This window comes from Aspergillus vadensis (genome assembly GCF_003184925.1).
Source record: "Aspergillus vadensis CBS 113365 unplaced genomic scaffold BO88scaffold_30, whole genome shotgun sequence".
In the NCBI taxonomy this organism is placed as follows: Eukaryota; Fungi; Ascomycota; class Eurotiomycetes; order Eurotiales; family Aspergillaceae; genus Aspergillus; species Aspergillus vadensis.
The window spans coordinates 299,081-311,575 of NW_020292068.1; the positions used below are offsets into that span (position 1 = coordinate 299,081).

Below are 12,495 nucleotides of genomic sequence, written 5' to 3' on the forward strand. Positions count from 1 at the left end.
TAAGTCCCATTAACCTGCCAGTATTGGTAGGACTGCATAGATTTGACGCCCGACAAGTGGATTGCCTTTATTCCGTTTCACTGGCACTGTATAGACCTTAGTTCTGCGTGAAAATGTTCACTTTCAAGGCGTGGAAGGACGGCAATGCCATGGAAATAAATGTTTATGCCTGAGGCACCAACATTGTAAACCCCTAGCACGGGCTTTAAAGCTATAGCACGGGCGATGACATACAACTTCTCGGTGCGTCTCCTATCGTCGGATCGCGTTAGAAGTAGTAATCTTTTCAAATAAAGCGAAGGCTCAGAAGCTAGTGACATTGTATACATGATCCACTAAAAGGAGATCTCCGTGACCCATATTATTAAGTTGGATGATATATATAGCCAAACACCGACCTCTGATTGACCACTAATAATAAAGTACATTTTTACCCATAATATTTATAACAAAATTTAATGAAATATACTATATATAAATGCCACGCTTTGGTATCTACAATCATGCATTTTTATCATCAGCTCCCTGCTCAATGGGCAAAACCTGCCATAGCCAGTCCTCGTCGGACTTAACTTTTCCTTTCTGAATATCCAAAAGAGCCTGTTGGAGCTGCTTGCAACCATCACCAGAGCCGTCAGTGTTATATGTGAAAGTCTCCTCAGTAGACCTCCGGGTGATCGACCTGATAGAGACCAGCATTGCCGCAGTACCGACTGCGATGACTTCATCGAAATATTGGAGCTCAGAATATGGTATCTGCATTCGAGGTTAGTCTATATAAATAACCGATCCCAGTCAAGGCAAGGAGCGTATTCAGCTTGGTGAAAGACATACCGGGCGAATCTCAACATTCCAACCCATGGATCTTGCCAAGTCTAGGCATGTGGTGCTGGTCACACTCTTCAGAATAGAGCGACTACTGGGCACCACCACTGTGAAAGAGTCTCCAGTTTTCTTCAATCCAATGAACCCGGAGGTACTGAACTCGTCAATCTCGGAATTGGTCCGGCTGTCGAGATGTAGAGTGATGAAGTATCCCTCAGCACGAGCCTGATCACTCCATTTCAGGACGGGTCCATAATTTCCGCCAACCTTGACATGGCCCACACCTTTAGGAGCAGCTCGATCCAAGTCTTCCAGGATCAAGGCGGGTATAGGCTGACTTCCGTGGTAGGCCCTGTAGGGCTGGACGTAGATGCAGAACTTGTACCCTGTGCCTGCGGAGACGGCAAAGAAAGGATCGGATCCGAATACCAGAGGTCGAATGTAGAGCGCAGCGTCTGTATCGTGCGGTGGCACATACTCAGCATTCCCGGCAATGGCGAGATTGACACTACGCAGGAAGAGTTCCTCTGGAATGGTGGGTATAGCAACTGCGGAACACGACAAGGCCAGCCGGGCTGCATGGTCCTTGGGGCGGAAGACGTTGATCTGGCCTTGAGGGTCACGATAGGCTGAAGTAAAGTTAGTTCCACATTCCTTCAGGAGCCATCTGTAGACAGGTCTTATGTCACAATACCTTTCATGCCCTCGAATGCTTGTTGACCTGTGGTATTGTTAGCGATTGATCTGATGCTTTCGACACACAAACTTACCATAATTGAGCCCGGGCGCGAGACCATGGATGCGCAGCAAAGGATCCTCAACCAGTCGGGGCTCGGACCAATGGCCAGTGAATACCGAATACTCACACTCGACATGAGCGTTTACTACATAGCGAAGAAACTGTCAGTCATATTACAAATTCTCGTCTCAGTTCTCGTGTCTCAGGGCATATACTGACCATCCATAGGTGCAATCCCGAGCTTTTCCCATTCTGCACAATCTGTTAGATCACCCTCTTGCGGCTGCGAGGGAGACTACTCACCTAGGGACTGAGTAGGAGGAGGTGGAAAGGAACTCATGATGATGTTTTGTTGCACTCCAATTGATAACACTATAGAGAATATCCTGAGATTACAAAAAACCCGGGATTATGGAATATCTAGTCTACATTTATCAAACAATCAAAGGATATATATCATTTGCGTTGCTCCCTTTACTACAACATCCTCGTAATTCGGAAAGCCTTACGGGGGCTGAAACTTATTAGCGGTCGATGAAACACTGTACGAAGACAATGGGATACGCTTGTAAGGTACTAAACGAGTATCTCCAATTACGGACCACGTGATGCTATAAGTCTCACCTAATATGTAGTAAGCAGTATAGTTAACAACATACCATAATAAGCACTAGATGTAGTAAGCAGTATAATACTAATTAATTTAGATGGTTAAGATGCTACTTTAAGCCTTACGAAAGATATTAGTTGGCATTATGGTCCTGGTACAATGATTTACGTGTCTAGTTAAGCGACATTACTCCTTGGCTTACTAGTGAACACAGCCCCCAATGCCACCCCAATCATGGAACAAAATTCTAGAAGAGCATTTTCCCCAGACTAGACATGGGGCTAAATGATCTCACTTCAGCTTTAGACTCTGAAACAAGCTAGAGAGCCTACAGGGGCTAATCACCATTATCGGGACGTGCATGGTACTTTCTGAGTCAATCGTGGCTCTCCCTTGCGCGACCTCCATCTCTGAGATGGATGAAGCTGAGATTCTAAGAGCAACCCGTACTAGCGCTGAACCAGTAAACTGAATGCTGACAATATCCGATCATTTACGAAGCCAACAGACTACTTTCATTAGGGAATATGCCCAAGACTGCTGCCCAGAGAGGAGAACAAGTCTGAAGCCGGTATTATCATAGTGAAGTCCCGGGTCCCAAGTAGTGAAGTAGTACTTCATTTTGATCATGGCTTAGTGGATCCTGATCATGTAAATGTTTGAATATAAGTAAGTCAAGAGTAACGTGGGACTTTATAAATCGAGCGGCTGAATAGCAAAAGGGGCATGAATATGATGGCGTTTATAGGCAAAGTCGCACACTACAATACCTGATCCCTGCGGTTGCTCCCGGTGTTGCATAGGCAAGATCCGTGTACATTCCGTGTGAATCGAAGCAGGCCGTGGTCAGGGAAACTTGGGCTGTGGAGGATATGGTCCAGTGTCTGGTCACTGTGAATCATCCAACAGACGATAAAAAGAGCCAATAATTGAGAATTGTACATAATAATCCATTCAGCTGAAAAGGTCTGCGTGATTGGCCCGTGCTCTCTGGTAATGAAGTCATTCAGTGACCAGATAGATTTCGCTGGAGCCCGACATCGCAACGTCGAACTCCAAATTCCACGCAGGCTGTCGCAAGGAGTATAGAGTTTCCAAGTTCGTTCCGATAAAATGCACAACATCGGACTCGTCTCCATGATAATTGCGATAGAAGATCAGTGCTTCGTTCCAGAGCTCTTCAGCCTTTCCCGTCAACGAGTTCCAATTCCCACCATTTGTCCGTTTGTTCTGAATCTCTTCCATGAAACTCCAGGCCAGCTCGTTAATAACTCGCATAGTCTCTGGGTGTCGTCGTCCCCACCATTCAGTATATACTGAAATGACATTTTCAAGCAATTCTCGAGCCTCGGCATATTTACCGAGCCTGGTCAGAGCTCTTCCCATATTCAGCTTCACAGACACCCGAGCCGGATGACAGTTATCTTGCCAGTCCTTGTAGTTGGAGCATATGCGCTGAAAAACTTCCAGTGACTCAGATGCAGAGCCTTTGCGCAACAATACTTCGCCCATATCATTTAAGATGCGCAGGTAGAGGTTGTTCCTCTGAGTACGCATCAGGGTGTGGTCACTCTGTGAAGCTTCCGAGAAGTGCGCAGCTGCATTCCGCAAAAGCAATTCCGCTTCATCTAGTCTATCAATCATCATATAGACCACGGCCTTGTTGTACAAGATGGACATAGACGCATTACGTGTGAGAAGGTTGTGTTCACTCATCAGCTGAAACGACTTATCGAAAGCGTCTAGGGCGGGATTCAACTTTTGCTGGGATGTATAAACCAATCCAAGGTTGGTGAGAACATCAGCTAGAAACTCGTTATTGTCCGAGGTAGGATCCTGGAGGCTCAGACCATGTACAATCATTCGATATATGAGGGACGCCTCGACGTACTTCCCGAAGTTTCTGAATACATGTCCCAGCTTCTCCAGTTCAGTCAAGTTAGTGTTCGGTCCCCATTTGCCCCCTGTGATGTAACTCCAACACAACTCGACATGGGGCATTAGTCGCCGCATAGTCTCCCAGGCATCAGTCTCGAAAGATCTCGGGACTTTAGCAGCCACAAGAGATATCACGCAAGATATGTATTCTTTCTCGCTAGCTTTTGCCCGTTGTCTGGCAATCACTTGGATTGCAGGGTGTATCTCCCATAACCGGTTGCCTTTGGAGGTAAGCTTCATCTCAATGAAGGACAGATCGGCCAGTAAAGGATAAAATCGCCTGAATGGCGTCTTCTGTCTAGCCAGTTCCTGCAACCATTGCGGATAGATATGTCCTGTAGCATCAAGACAGATATCGTACCATACGTCACGATTGTGAAGGAAGCTGAAGAGAGTTAATACCTTTGCTGCGGTTGGGTCAACATTTTCAAGCTCCTCAAAACTCAGATTCATGGAGCGATATAATGTTTGATCTGGCCCCAAGACCTCACAAGCTTCGTTATGCCCCTTCCACATCTCTAAATATTCCCGAACTGATAACCTATAGCGAGATATAACGGACATCGCAAGGCGAAGTGTTAATGGGAGGCCTCTGACCATTGACACCAAATCTGCCGCCCCTAAATGTAATACGTCAGCTATAGTTGGAAAGAACGGTGAAGACAAGCGACTGGAAAGTACCTTCCATTAGCTGTGGATGAACTTGCAACTGGAGTAGACTGAGGGCATCGTTATCGTCCAACCCTCTCACCTCACGGCCAAGGTAATACTTCTCAACCACATCGCGCCTCCTAGAAGTGAGGAGAATATATCCCCGATGAAGACCCCGAATATAACTGTGGATGTCGTAAAATGGGAATCCATTTGACGAGGAACTGGCTTCATTGACTCCATCAATGACCAGCAGCCATCTCGCATCCGTCATCCGATCCAGCTCAGCGAAGAACAGATCTACGAGATTACGTCGCTTCTCAGCGGTCATATCAAAACGCCCAGAAAAAGAAGGGTTTTCCACACTCCCCGACTTTAGCATGGAAATCACACTTTGTTCGAAGCTTTCCTGGCTTTCGCCGCTTATCCAGAAGATCTCGCGCGCTGGGTAACTTGAACACTGTTGGCTCACAAACCTAGCAGCCAACTGTGACTTCCCACAACCAGTGAGGCCCCAGAGGCAGACAACCGACCTCTGTATGGGAGATTGTGCTGGAAAGCCCAATTCCTTCTCTAGGAGCGCCATTTCCTCCTGTCTTCCGACAAAAGCCCACTTCTCTGGCAGTGTCCGACCTAAACGAAGGTCCTGATCTGCGAATGGTGTTGATTTCACTTGTTGCGCATTATTGTCTAAAGAGACTGCCAAGGTGGAAATCAGTTCTGCAGTTTTAAGCTTCCTCGAAGTATTTCCTTTTCAGAGCCAACGTACCGGACATACGCCTCAGGCTTTGTCGATGCTCAGGAGGCAGACACAGCAAAACTTCCTTAGCATATGCAGCTGCAACTATCGCCGAATACGGTTGCCATGCATTGTTTTTGGTCGAATCTGCAAAATCACTGATGCCCCGAATCACAGCCACTGGCAACCGCGTCATCATGCCAGCAGCTTCCATTTCCACTGCGATGCCGCCATAAAGACTTCTTAGTCGTTCTCTTTTGGCTCTTGATTTCACCACCGTATTTCCCGAGAGAATCGTAGCGTAATGGACCTTGGGATGCGCGTCAGTGGTATCTATATCACCCGGTTCAGGTCTCCGAAACTCGGATAGCGTGTCTAGAACTTGCAAGTGTCTCCGGAATCGCAGACCATTTCGAGCTCGAAGTAAGTTAATCACTGATCGCAGCAGCGGATGCGTAGAGTTTTGCCAGTGCTTCAGTTCATAACCATCATCCTCTACTGCCTTTCCAAGGTCATATCCTACCACCCCAGGGCGATCACCTTCGGGGACAGCCACTGCTACATCTCCTAAACGCATATCGCTTCCTGGCGATGGGATTCCGCCAGCAATACCAACCAAGAGACCCAGTTGCAGGTTTGGCAGGTCCCTGACAACTTCGGCAACCATGCTGCCCGACACGGCGAGACCTTGTTCTTGGTAGTAACCGACGACAGCCACCTTGTGAGGGCCGATGTCACCGACCGTGTAGACGACGTTCTGTCCACGAATCCTTGGGGGGACGTCTTCGGAGATTTCATCGAGCATGACAATGGCTGCTCGGAGTTCAACCTCCAAGGGGCAAAGCCAGACGATCGTGCAATCCTCTAGCAGTGTGTCCGATGGCATCGTGAAGCGGGTTTGGGGGGTCCACAAGCTTAAATCAATACTAATACGCCTTCCCGTATTCCTTCCGCAGCCCTCGGCTGAGTGGGGCACCACAGCTCAAACGATCTTCCTATGTTAAGTACTGGCGTTTTTGCCTTTGGTGGACAGGTAAATATGGACAGTACTCTTTTGCAGAATTGCCTTCTGGCATGGTGGCCGACAGTGGTTGAAGGCGAAGTTGGGCCGCACGCGAGTTGACGTGGCGGCCTGCTCAGCCTCATCACTGGCGTTCATCCTATCTTCACACACTTATAACCTGCAGCGCCTGACGCCCCTGCGTAAGGCCTGTCAGCAATCTCTCCCAATTCACGACCCATCTCTTCAGTGAACATAGTCCTTAGATGAATACTTGCACACCTCAATTTTGACCGTCGCTTAGCACCACATGTCTCGACCAGCTTCTCCCGCCTCCTCCGTCGGTAGTCACATATCGGGAATTTCCCATCCCCCTAGTTCGTGCAAACGCCCTCACATGTCCGTTCTTAATGGTGTCTCAGGTGATGAGCTCCTCAACCGGGTTAATGATTGGGATGATGGACCGAATCGAGTTTCCTTAAAGTCACCTACGTCTCGGAGGTTCTTGGGTTTGTCTGAGCATTTTACAAGGACTCCCAAGGAGGAGGATAACAGAGCAACACGGGTCCCTGAGCCACCTGTGCTGGACGAGATCTTACCAAGTTCGCATGTGGACCACGAATCAAACCGGAATGGGGATATTGAGGAGTCTAAAGCTTCCGATGAGCTCGACAAATTAAAAAAAGACTATCAAGCGAAACTATCAGCCTGGCGCTCTCGCCACATTCTTGTGTTGCGCCTAAATACCATGCATTATAAGACAATCCAGGAGCAGGCCGGCGAAATCCGGCAGCAGGCTAGGGAAATTCGATTTCTACGAAAGCAAAGAGATGACTATCGTGACATGCGGAGGAACTACTGGGTCCCCAGACTGCCTTCGCACTGGGATACCGAGCAACAGCTGCTGCAGGCGGAGCAGATCCGGTCCCTCACTGCGGAAAGAGACTACTATCGCGGTGAACGAGATCTTTACCGTAACCATATTTCTCGCCTCGGTCTGCTGGCTGACCTGCACCTCCCGGAGGCACCCCTTGAACCAGCTTCTTTGAAGGATGCGGAGGGTCAGGACACGGATTCTACTGACTCCATACCATTACAACTTTCCCAAGGAGCACAAGCGTGACACGGCGGACGGGGAAAACGATGTAGTCTTAGGTATCGCAGACTAACAGTGGGTAACTATGAACGGTTACACACTCGGGCCTCATATACTGTGGACGAAACGAGGAAGCAATCGTATGGAAACCTAATGGTCTACTGTCGTTTCTAGGAGGGAAATAAAATAGAAATAAAAATAAAAAAAAGCACTACAAACCCCATGTTATTGTTATGAATTAAGAACCTTATCTGGTCTGATATAAGCAGGCAATGTTCTACTTCGTGCAAACATACCTCAGGTATATACAAATAGCACTATTTAAACCATGATATCCACCCAATCCAAAATACCCCGATCAAAAAGCACAATTGCGAATACCCAACCCAGTCGGAAACCACAACCACAACCACAATAAACTACTAGTCTCCACTCCTCACTCTCCATCCGGCAAACCCTTTCCGTGAAGAAGTTCGCATCCACTATTGTTGTTGTTGATTGATAATCAATTGTCCCATTTAACCCCCCTCCCCGCAGTGGGTCATCGTGACATCAACACAATTACTCCAATTTTTCCCCTTCTTTTTTCCTCCCTTTTTGTCTTCCCCTCATCCTTCACATCCTCCCAGTTGCTATCCCACATATTCGATATACTACAACATCCCCTACTACAACTACACCTACAACCAAACAAAGGAAATAAAGAAGAAAGATGTCCCTCACCCAATGGACCACCCCCCTAACGGGCCTCTCCTCACTCACCAAATCCACCACCAACATCCCCATCCCAATTCCAGGAGATCACGAAGTCCTCGTTGAGATCCACGCCGTATCTCTCAATTACCGCGATGTCGAAGGTACCATCCCCCCTCCCCATCACCCTCCTTCCTCTACCACCCACTAACTCTCCACTACAACAACAACAGTAACAAAAGGCGAATACACCCACCACAAATCCACCTCGACATCCACTCCCGAGCACAAAGTCCCCTGCTCCGACATGTGCGGCACCATCACACGCATCGGCCCCAACGTGACCCGCTTCCAGCCCGGTGATCGCGTGCTCTCGACCTTCCTGCCCGATCACATCACCGGCCAAGTCACCGAGAAGGAACTGGCGAATGGGTTGGGACATCCCCAGCCCGGGGTGTTGGCCACGCACAGGGTGTTTCCCGAACATGGGCTTGTGAAGGCCCCCGGGCATCTGGACGATGTGGAGGCGAGTACGTTGCCCATTGCGAGTGTTACGGCTTGGATGAGTTTGGAGGAGAGGATTAAGTTGATGAAGGGACGGGGTGCTGGTGAGGGTGGGGAGGTCGTGGTGCTGTTGCAGGGGACTGGGGGGGTCGCGGTTGCGGGGTTGCAGATTGCGAAGGGGTTGGGGGCTACTGGTATGTTCTCTATCCTTTTGGGGGTGGGGTTGGGTGTGCATGCTAATGAGACTGTGTGTGTATAGTGATCATCACGTCCTCGTCGGATGAAAAGCTAGAGAAAGCAAAGGCGCTGGGTGCGGACTACACGATCAACTATCGGACTACGCCGGACTGGGATCAGGAGGTGCTGCGGATTACGAAGGGGAAGGGGGTGGATGTTATCCTTGAGACTGGTGGTGCGAGGACGCTGAGGAAGAGTTTCGAGTGTATTGCTTTCGGGGGACTGATTAACTGCATTGGGTATTTGTCCGGCAAGGTGGATGATCCCGAGGATCGGATTAATGTCAATCTGCTGGCGCTGAGACGGACGGTTACGCTGCAGGGGATTATTAATGGTCCGAGGGATCGGTTTGAGGAGATGGTGGCTTTCTATGAGGAGAAGGGCATTAAGCCGGTGGTTTCGAAGGTGTTTGGGTTTGGGGAGGCTGATCAGGCGTTTAGGTTCTTGGAGAGTGGAGGGCATTTTGGGAAGGTTGTTATTCGGGTTCCTTGATCGGGTCATTCATTCATTCATTTCTTGTCGGTGTGTGTATAGAGTCTTAGTCTATAGATAGTGATAGTGATTGGAGTTATGCATTAGCTCCATCAGAAGGAGGCAGATCCGACGACTTTCCCAGATCCTCACCCAGCTGTTTACCATCCTCCGCAGAGATGGGCTTGCAGTCCTGCAGCACGAACAGCATTCTCGTCCAGCTCTCCTTGCTCGGGTTGCGCCATCCGTGCATCGTCCCCCGCTGCACGGCTATGTCGCCCTTCTTCATCAACACCTTCTCCCCCGAGTCCAGCTCCATAATGATTTCGCCCTCCAGGACAACTCCGTAGTCTAGACTCCGCGTGCGGTGCATGAATGGGTCTGTGTTGGGTGCAAAGTCCACCACGCGACAGACGGTGCCGTTGGGACTGACGAGCCCGAGGTTCTTGGATTCCATTTTGGCTGTGTGGGAGGAAATGTCGGCGTCATTGTTGAGGTCGGGTGGGAAGGAAGAGGTAGTGTAGGCGACGCTGAAACCGAATCGGTCTTCTCCGATGCTTGTCCAGTCGCCCGCGGTGGAGGAGTGGATTATTGCCTCGCCGGAGGAGTTGTGGCTGGTTATGTGGCGAGTGTAGTTGGGGAGGCCAGAGGGGACAGCCATGGTGGGTAGTTTTGTTGAGATGGGTGTTTGGTAGAGTGGGAGAGGAATTTGGGGAGATGGAGAGCTGGACGGAGGGGAGGGGTATAAGTGTTGTTGACTCCCATGAGGACTCCTGCAGATCCCCCGCCGCTTGTGGCTGGCTGCCGATATGCAAGATGCGCTGGCACGATCTGGTTTGTTCGGAGGAAGGAAAGACCGAGATTGATGAGAATGTTGTGCATGTTTACAGCTTCGGTAAGAAGGGTCCTCTTCATCTTACCCCTTGTGTTACCGGTGAGCTGGTACAGTAGTAACACGAGTCATGTGTTGTGGTTGGTCCGCATTATAGTTCCAGATAAGCTTGTGAAGCTGCCCGCACGGACAACCCTTTTAGAGCTGGGGAATGACGAGCATTGACGTAGCAGCAATGGATCGATCCATCAAACAGGAACTCCCTTCCTATTGACCATGGTTCGACACGACCTTCCGAGGCACACCCAGCATGAGGTGGCAGCCTGGACAAGCCACAGACTCCCAACGTCATCGCCTTCTTCAACTCATTCGTTGCTCGATCGGTGCCACCGATCTTCCTTCTCCAGCTATAGCTCCATCCACTTGCTGATCATCCGATGTTTCCACCAGTGTAAAAGTCGATACGGAAGGCCACCACAAAGCTAAAGCACGCACATACACCGCCTTGATCTTCACTCTGAGCTGGAACAGCACACCGAGATGAACGGGATAGAAGTCTTAGCAGCATCCCGGCAAGAAAAAGAAGGAGAGACCCAGAGACGACGGTCAATCCTGACTTTGTGGAAAGGAAAGCATCACGAGAAAGTTGCTCGTCATGAAGACCACCCATGCGAATCCCAAAGCGACCTTTCCAAGGGAAAACAGCCGCAAAGGGAAGTGCCTGAACAGCAAGTGCCAGAAACCCCGCGCGGCGGCGTGCATGTCCCCACCGCTATCCCAACCCTAGGAACAACGCGCGCTGGCTCGCATCAGAATCCCACACTAGGGTTGGTCGAAGATGCCATCATCCAGGTCAACCATCTCCAAGACAAAACAGTCAAGTCATGGCAGACTATCGACGCCGTGTTAAAGGCAAAGACTGCTGGTATGCCCATGATAAAGTCCCAAGTATACGCCCTCGAGTGCAGAGACATGGCCGAGACACTATATGAGTATATGAGTAAGGCCCTCAAGGAGATGTTATCGACACGAGATCAAATATGCGAAGCCTTCGAGCGTGATCCCGGCCTTCAGAATCACCACCAAATCCTGTGGATATGGGCCGTGCAGGCAGAAACAAAGGCTCAAGACATAATGCGCCTATACAAGGCCCTGGCAGCGGACATCAATCAAACCCTGGGTGCATATCACATGGCCCGTTCAACAGCCATGATGAACAGGGAGACCTTCACGCACACAAAGTTGAGGCAGATCGAGAGCGCCGCTAGAGAACGCCGTCCAAGCCGAGTGCCCCAGACCCAGTCTCCGGAAAGCCAGTACATCGCCCGAACTGCAGTACCACTCACAGGACCAGCGACTCCTGGGTATGCGGGACATCCCAACCCCATACTTATGGAGGTCCAGGAGGGCGGAGAACAGTCCCCTGATATCCCCCTCGTTATGGAAATGCCGCACTTCCCGCTGAACCTTCCTCCGAAGAAGACCGTACCAAAGACATCAGACAACATTCCCACCAGTTCACCTAGTATTAATAGTACGATTTGCGGCGAACAGCAAGCGGAAGAGAACACGAAGCAAGGCCGGCCAAATGTATCGGCCACGAAGAAGATGCATTTATTCAGAACGGTGAGTCAACTGTTTTATCCTCTGTTGTTGTCCACTGAGACTCGGGTCTAATTATCTTTGCAGCTCTTGCGAGCCGGTTGAATGAGCACAATTGACTCGTCATCGTCCGAGGCTCAGTCTGGACAAGATTGAGTACCTTTGACTCAAGCAGGAGAAGCCTCGTTATGTGCTACTTCAGATTCGACTCAATTGGTTCAGTGGACACCGAAACCACTGCAGAGCTGGTAGTCAACGTAACCCCGCCAGTAAGTAAGGAATAAGGGATATGCAAACATTATGGTCCTACCGAGGATCCATGAAAGCCATTTCCATCCGACTGAGCGCATGAAACATGATAGTTTGATGGCAGAATGGGAATGGTTGATCCCCAATACTTCTGTGGAAGGGGACTGGACGTGGTGGTCGAAAGTGAATCTGCGGTACATATATATTTCCCGGTCAGGTGGTCCATCCGGCAGCCTCAGGCAGTACACCACACGATATGTTTAGTTTGGAGAATCTACAGTGACTTTACATACTGGACAATAATGTTGC

General features: G+C 49.6%; 6 protein-coding genes across 6 annotated transcripts; 3 read left to right on the forward strand and 3 right to left on the reverse strand.

Moving 5' to 3' along the window:
• Positions 1–501: 501 nt before the first annotated feature.
• Positions 502–1,904, reverse strand: BO88DRAFT_458046 (branched-chain amino acid aminotransferase; the record flags this gene model as incomplete). Its single annotated transcript, XM_025711021.1, has 6 exons — positions 502–756; positions 835–1,454; positions 1,520–1,546; positions 1,596–1,709; positions 1,784–1,816; positions 1,868–1,904. 6 exons carry the CDS (start codon positions 1,902–1,904, stop codon positions 502–504), a joined length of 1,086 nt encoding a protein of 361 aa, XP_025558312.1.
• Positions 1,905–3,142: 1,238 nt separating this feature from the next.
• Positions 3,143–6,397, reverse strand: BO88DRAFT_474294 (tetratricopeptide repeat domain protein). The gene is made up of 4 exons (XM_025711811.1): positions 5,533–6,397; positions 4,794–5,396; positions 3,577–4,732; positions 3,143–3,540 (listed from the first exon to the last, which is right to left on the reverse strand). The coding sequence occupies exons 1-4, from the start codon at positions 6,386–6,388 to the stop codon at positions 3,177–3,179; spliced, it is 2,979 nt and encodes a 992-aa protein (XP_025558313.1). The 5' UTR covers positions 6,389–6,397; the 3' UTR covers positions 3,143–3,176.
• A 336-nt stretch (positions 6,398–6,733) lies between these two features.
• Positions 6,734–7,676, forward strand: BO88DRAFT_474302 (uncharacterized protein). The gene has a single exon (XM_025711812.1). The coding sequence runs from the start codon at positions 6,813–6,815 to the stop codon at positions 7,623–7,625; it is 813 nt and encodes a 270-aa protein (XP_025558314.1). The 5' UTR covers positions 6,734–6,812; the 3' UTR covers positions 7,626–7,676.
• Positions 7,677–8,235: 559 nt separating this feature from the next.
• BO88DRAFT_397322 (zinc-dependent alcohol dehydrogenase family protein) lies at positions 8,236–9,589 on the forward strand. Its single transcript, XM_025705275.1, has 3 exons — positions 8,236–8,455; positions 8,525–8,989; positions 9,055–9,589. Exons 1-3 carry the CDS (start codon positions 8,311–8,313, stop codon positions 9,522–9,524), a joined length of 1,080 nt encoding a protein of 359 aa, XP_025558315.1. The 5' UTR covers positions 8,236–8,310; the 3' UTR covers positions 9,525–9,589.
• On the reverse strand, positions 9,560–10,200 carry BO88DRAFT_408437 (cupin domain-containing protein). The gene has a single exon (XM_025707713.1). It carries the CDS (start codon positions 10,162–10,164, stop codon positions 9,601–9,603), a length of 564 nt encoding a protein of 187 aa, XP_025558316.1. The 5' UTR covers positions 10,165–10,200; the 3' UTR covers positions 9,560–9,600.
• A 499-nt stretch (positions 10,201–10,699) lies between these two features.
• Positions 10,700–12,448, forward strand: BO88DRAFT_438718 (uncharacterized protein). Its single transcript, XM_025709679.1, has 2 exons — positions 10,700–11,961; positions 12,025–12,448. Exons 1-2 carry the CDS (start codon positions 10,876–10,878, stop codon positions 12,040–12,042), a joined length of 1,104 nt encoding a protein of 367 aa, XP_025558317.1. The 5' UTR covers positions 10,700–10,875; the 3' UTR covers positions 12,043–12,448.
• Positions 12,449–12,495: the final 47 nt, after the last annotated feature.

Bases quoted from the DNA above. Each gene is read 5' to 3' on its own strand.
- BO88DRAFT_474294 (XM_025711811.1), bottom strand. From the start codon at position 6,388: ATGCCATCGGACACACTGCTAGAGGATTGCACGATCGTCTGGCTTTGC. The intron at 5,397-5,532 runs GTACGTTGGCTC...ACCTTCGTTTAG, and splicing joins AAGCCTGAGGCGTATGTCCG to GTCGGACACTGCCAGAGAAG. The intron at 3,541-3,576 runs GTCTGTGAAGCT...AGCTCTGACCAG, and splicing joins AACTGTCATCCGGCTCGGGT to GCTCGGTAAATATGCCGAGG.
- BO88DRAFT_474302 (XM_025711812.1), top strand. From the start codon at position 6,813: ATGTCTCGACCAGCTTCTCCCGCCTCCTCCGTCGGTAGTCACATATCG.
- BO88DRAFT_397322 (XM_025705275.1), top strand. From the start codon at position 8,311: ATGTCCCTCACCCAATGGACCACCCCCCTAACGGGCCTCTCCTCACTC. The intron at 8,456-8,524 runs GTACCATCCCCC...CAACAACAACAG, and splicing joins CAATTACCGCGATGTCGAAG to TAACAAAAGGCGAATACACC. The intron at 8,990-9,054 runs GTATGTTCTCTA...GTGTGTGTATAG, and splicing joins GAAGGGGTTGGGGGCTACTG to TGATCATCACGTCCTCGTCG.
- BO88DRAFT_408437 (XM_025707713.1), bottom strand. From the start codon at position 10,164: ATGGCTGTCCCCTCTGGCCTCCCCAACTACACTCGCCACATAACCAGC.
- BO88DRAFT_438718 (XM_025709679.1), top strand. From the start codon at position 10,876: ATGAACGGGATAGAAGTCTTAGCAGCATCCCGGCAAGAAAAAGAAGGA.